The following is a 5608-nucleotide window of genomic DNA, read 5'->3' as shown; positions in this document are numbered from 1 at the left end:
GGCGAAGGGGGGGTGGCCCGAACATTTTGTGACAAATCGTGGAGAGCTCTTGCGATGAGCGGTAAGTGGTGCACCCTCTTAGGTTGCATACTACATATATCTGAACGGCGCATTCCTGCGCCGCTCAGGGCTGTGTTAGCTCCAACCGAGAGATCGTCGTGTTTATTCACGAACTCTGTCCACTTCGTGACCACTTGCAAGACTTAACTTCGTTCCCTATACTTTCTCTGGTTGGCAGTAGCACAGTAGCAGGCTAGACGAGTTATTCTCGGCCCTATACCTCTTTGATATTTCTTAATTAAATGTTCTCTCTCCCTTTGTCGTTTCTTTGGATTTTATTCTGCACTACAGATACAGACGGTTTTGGCATAGACATGCCTCTTTGGAGACACTGCAATCGGCAGTTTCAGTAGGTGCGGCTCGTACCTTCTGCCCTCACCACTTGCATTTCCCCGTTCTTGGGTTGTAGGCACATTTGTGTCGGCGCAAGTAGCGTGCTCCGCAGTTTCCACCCCCCCGGCCATATCGGTTAGCCTCCTCGTCTCCGCGCCTGTCAGCTGGGTTTCCAGGTTGGGAGTACTCCCGGCAGTAGCTGATTGCTTTGGCCACGCGCAAGTTGAAGCGTCCCCGGCACTTCCGCGTCGCCAGCCAGTTGGCCATGCAGTGGAAGTACCTGCGACATCAGCAGAATAACGAGAGAACGTCTGGCTCTTCTGTACTAAAAGATTAAATGAAAATTAAATTGTGGGGGTCTAACGTGCAGAGAGAGAGAGAGAGAGAGAGAGAGAGATGAAGAGGAAAGACAGGGATGTTAACCAGATATCAGTCTCCGGTTTGCTACCCTACACCGGGGATGGGAGATAAGGGTTAGAAAGATGACAGAGAGGAAAGCGTTAAAAAAATTCACAGTGAGCTATGAGATGCACCGTAGTCAAGCGCTTCCGATTAATTTTGACCACCTCGTGTGCTTTAACGTGCACCTAAAGCTAAGCACATGAGCGTTTTCTTTTTTTTTTCACATCTGTCGAAATACAGCCTCAGGGGAGCGGCAAATGAACCCACGACCTCGTTATCAGCAGCAGAGGGCCATAGCCACGGAGGCAGCACGGCGGATACGACTTAAAGAAAAGTAACGAAAATTGAGTCAGCCGTCCTGAGGTTTTCTTGCTGGCACAGGACAGCATGCTGAGCCCAAGTATCCAGTGCCGATGCTATTTCACAACAAACGCAACATTTAGCCGTGCTTCGCACGCTACGAGCAAGACGATCTCAAAGAAAATTTATTGCGCATGTGTGTATAGGAAAGACAGTCCAATTTTCACTGTGTGATATTTCCATCGCGCTTTCTGCACAATTACTCAAGACGCTGAAATTTACTTCGGCAAAGGGCCCCCTTAACCCCCCCCCCCCCTCCTTCCCCCCTAAAGAATGTGGATACGCCACTGTACTTGTTACCGAAATACTGAACTCCTCTGTTCATTGCGTTCATTGCATAAGGAAAGTCTTCATTCTGGCAACCTTAACGCCTTGAGGAGTGCGACGATAGCGGCTTGTCGACAACGGCAACGACAATAATGCGGCACGACTTCGTTGACATGACGGTGGCCAATTCCAAAAACAGTGCACTGGGGATGTACGTAGGACAGATGTCCAACTAACCTGCCACAATGTCGCTGAAGAAAACGAGACATTATTGCCACAAAAAAAAAAAAAAAAAAAAGAAGAAGAAGAAGCGTGCCGGTTCATACTTGTCGCAGTTTTTGCAGTTGACGCGATTCATGGTGCGGAACTGCCCCAGCATCTTGCGGGAGGCGCAGCTTCCGCTGGGCGTCGCCAGCACTGGGCCCGCGCGCCTGGTGATGCAGTACGTGAAACGCGGCCACTGCATCTTACTACTGCGAGCTTCCACGGCCATCGCAAGCAGCAGCAACACGAGGGACGTCACAGCGAGCAGCAACGACGGCCTCAAAGGAAGACCTCGCACTGCATGAGTTAGGAAGAGCATCCTCAAAAAGACATCAAAGTAAACCTTAAAGTTATACTAAAATTAAATATGTGTTCTATTCGTAAAGTACGTTTTATGTAATCTGGAGTGATCAATAGTGGTTGAACGATGGAATGTATCTTCCTGGAGACGACGTTTGGAAAATGGCACTGGTCTTAGTAGTGACGCGGACAAGTCTCCTTGTCGAAACATTGGCTCCGCGCCAGCGTGAGACACTCCCTCCAAAATAACTTGTTCTCGGTCAAATTTGTCGACTCTCGCTCAAGTAATTGTAGCTCAATTAAAACAAACACAAGGAAAAGAAGACAACACACAAGAGCACCTGTGGTGTTCTGTTCCCTGTAGTTTGTGTTTTATTTTGTGCCCCACAACAACTTCACCTAGACAGTTTCTTGTTCAATCACTGTTGGTCACTTCAAGTCGTTACATTTCCGTGGGCTTTTGTTTTGTTTGGGATTTTGTAATCCATCACACCGAATCGTTGCAGTGCAGTGAAACATGTGGATCGTGTCAGACAACCAAAATGGAGAACCAGAGAACGCGATCTTTCCTTGTCCACCGCAGACAACGCAGAAGCGACGCCAACTGTGCGACGCCAAGTCAATAGAAGCTACACGAAATAATCAAACCTGCAAAATGGGTAAGCCGGCCTCCGTTCTTTGAAACGCGCCGCCACCTCTCCTTGCTAATTGACTGAGGCGAGCCTTATGGGTTCTAACGTCTCCAATCTGGACTATATAGAACCGAGACAAAAGTAGTTTGCCAACCGCAGCTTCTTGGGGTTGCTTTCAATAAATTCTTTGGTTTCAGCATTGAAATGCTCGGCAGTGCTGCTTGTGACGGCAGCGGCAGTGAGAGAGCAGTGGCAGTTGTCCTTGCTGCCGATGACACAGGCGGTCGCTTGCGACTACGTGAGACCATGTCGGCCGGAGCTTAATGCATGAGCCGGAACAGGCAATCTTGGAGCGCCAGTCTACACCATCGTCACACCAGAAGTCTCTCAAGGCACTATTAAGGTTCCTGTACATATTCCGGATAACATATTGGAGCTACTTTGTTACTCTCGATTATTTAGAGGCTAAGAAGCCAAAATTCACTGTCACTAAGGTTCCTAGATTTGAAATTCCCGCGATGACAATAACAGTGACTCCGGTCATCGTTTTCGAATAATCAAGGGGTAGCTCACATAAGGAAAGCTAAAGTTCTCGACGACTGCTATGTCGAGCATCGACTTGCCACTTAACAGCGCCGACGATGAGGCAAAGTGCTCCTCGTTAGTCCTAATGTCACGTAGAACAGACAGTTTTGTAAGAGACAGTAACTCTTTATAGCTATTACAACGGCTTAGTTTAAGCTGAGACAAATTAAATTATGGGCATTTACGCGATAAAACCACGACCTGATTATGAGGCACGCCGTAGTGAGGGGCTCCAGAATAATTTGGACCACAAGGGGTTCTTTAACGGGCACGTAAATCTAAGTACACGGGTGTTTGCGCATTTCGCCCCCCTTCGAAATGCGCCCACCGTGGCCGGGATTTTATCCCACGACCTCGTGCTTAGCAACCCAATTAATCTGAGACGCTTGTTGAGCATTTCGCCTGCGGCTGCAGTCAATACCAATTTTAGAGCAAGAACCTAAGACTATGTACCACCTTTGTAAATAATAAATGTTATTTTGATTGACTGATTTATTTATTTATTGCTTGATTGACTGAACCATAATCAAACTGTAGCCAGTTGATCTGGTATCACATGCTTTAAGCACGACGCCTCAGTATAGCGACCTAAGATGGCTGCGCTGTACACTGCTCCAGGTATGCGTGCTTGAAGCTGTATATTGTAACGCCAAGCTCGTCTTCCAACGTGCGAAATCAGGGATTGCCAGCAAGGATTAAAATGCGCTAGGTTAGGTTATCAAACTGGATTCAGACCCCCTTGTTCCTACAAGCCATAGATCCTCGATCAGTAGTGAGAACTCCTTGTCACCGAATTTGCGAACCTGTTTCATCTGACACTCCTCTGAAACTATATAGCTGATTGCCGCAGAATGAAGGGCCGCGACTCGGAGAGACTGAAACACGCATTGTCTTCAAAGTAAAGTATAAGTTAATTCAATAAATACTAGGCAGATGCAGTGTGCACATGCGGTGTCGCTCAGAACATCTGATCGATATCTGGATCGGATATCTGATAGCTCTGGATCAACCGAAGAACGTCACTTAGGAGCAGTGACATCGCCAGCGGAGCGGTGGCGTAGCTCACCCTTTGGCAAAATCAATTTTATACTCGCAGTTTTAATGCCGGCTAATTAATTAAGGCATCACCCTGTCTCAAGCTTCAACATGCATGCTAGAAATGAAAGCCTGTAAGTTGAAAACTCACGCATTTGGCCAGTTTAGGGAGACTGCACACGTTGTAGAATGATAACGTGAAAGCAGTCCTCCGTTTCTTTATTGCTACTTACAATGAGGGTAGGGCTAGGTTGGAGGGCTACCTTTTGAGCATTGTGGTGAGACTCGGACGACCCCGGCACGTGTACTATGAAGGCTCTATCGGTAACGGGCAAAACAATGGCGCTTGCTTGTCGTCTTATTTCTCTGACACTGCAGTGCTACGCCTGCAGATATTACAGCAATGCATTGTTACTCCACGTGAAACTAAGATGCCTTTGGCCACCTTTACCATGCAGGCGGTCATTTCTGCCGAGCAGGTGGAATCTTCAGGCTCCTTGTGCAATTATGCACACTATATTTTTTAACGTGTCTTGCATTTCCTTTTATTTTTGCATATGTCCCTCCTCTTTGTCGTATACTATTAAGCTTATTGAGGGCACTCCAAATAAATAAGAGAGACGCTCACGCTATGCGATTTCCCCATTGTTTCTCGACAACGTACTGCGGAGTATTTTGCCTCTGGGTGGGCTATACTCATTGGTAGCACGCTTCGCAAGTGGCTCCTGACCAAGACCGCTACCTTACCTTCTTTCTTCCTCTAACCAGGTTCATAATTGCAAAGCAGCTTTGTTTTGTTGAACGTGGTTGCACACATGCTGCCGTGTTTAGTAGCGCGCCGCTGATCGAACATAACCACTCAGACAACGAAACACTTGGGGCTTTTTCTCAAACCGGGCGCGCGTCCGGTTAACCTCCCTGCCTTTCCTCGCTTCTCTGACTCTCAGTCGAGTGATGGCAAAGTGCTGTTTCTGTGGTGTACCCTTTATTATTCTTTCTTTCCTGCAATAAGGGTCCGTAATACCAGTCCCGTCTATCTGGCTCTGCCAAGGCGTACATACATCCCAAGTTTAGTAAGATTTCCTTGTCACGCTTGTTTCTTTTCTGGCTAATATTGTATTGTTAGTTACTATTTTGTAACATTTCTGTCGCGCTCTTATCTTGTTCTAGCTAACAGTGTACAATCAGGAACACGTCTATGCTTTGTTTAAAAAAATTCGATATGCTGTTTCTGTATCATAACTAATCACTCCCCTTTGTAATGTCTGTTCACCCTTAAGGTAAAATAAACAAAACAAATAAAGTGGCACATGGCATGCCGCGTCAACATTCGCTGTTGCCAGACGCTGTACCTCGCAATTACTTTGATA

The 5608-nt window shown here is 47.0% G+C and overlaps 1 protein-coding gene across 1 annotated transcript; it reads right to left on the bottom strand.

Annotated features, from left to right (window-relative positions):
- Positions 1-316: 316 nt before the first annotated feature.
- Positions 317-4463, bottom strand: LOC126522655 (uncharacterized). The gene is made up of 3 exons (XM_050171418.3): positions 4390-4463; positions 1749-1983; positions 317-673 (listed from the first exon to the last, which is right to left on the bottom strand). The coding sequence occupies exons 1-3, from the start codon at positions 4391-4393 to the stop codon at positions 436-438; spliced, it is 477 nt and encodes a 158-aa protein (XP_050027375.1). The 5' UTR covers positions 4394-4463; the 3' UTR covers positions 317-435.
- Positions 4464-5608: the final 1145 nt, after the last annotated feature.

The sequence above is a fragment of the Dermacentor andersoni genome, chromosome 6 (assembly GCF_023375885.2).
Source record: "Dermacentor andersoni chromosome 6, qqDerAnde1_hic_scaffold, whole genome shotgun sequence".
NCBI classification, from domain to species: Eukaryota; Metazoa; Arthropoda; class Arachnida; order Ixodida; family Ixodidae; genus Dermacentor; species Dermacentor andersoni.
Note: the sequence above shows the minus strand (reverse complement) of the source record. Positions and strands in the feature narration are given on the sequence as shown.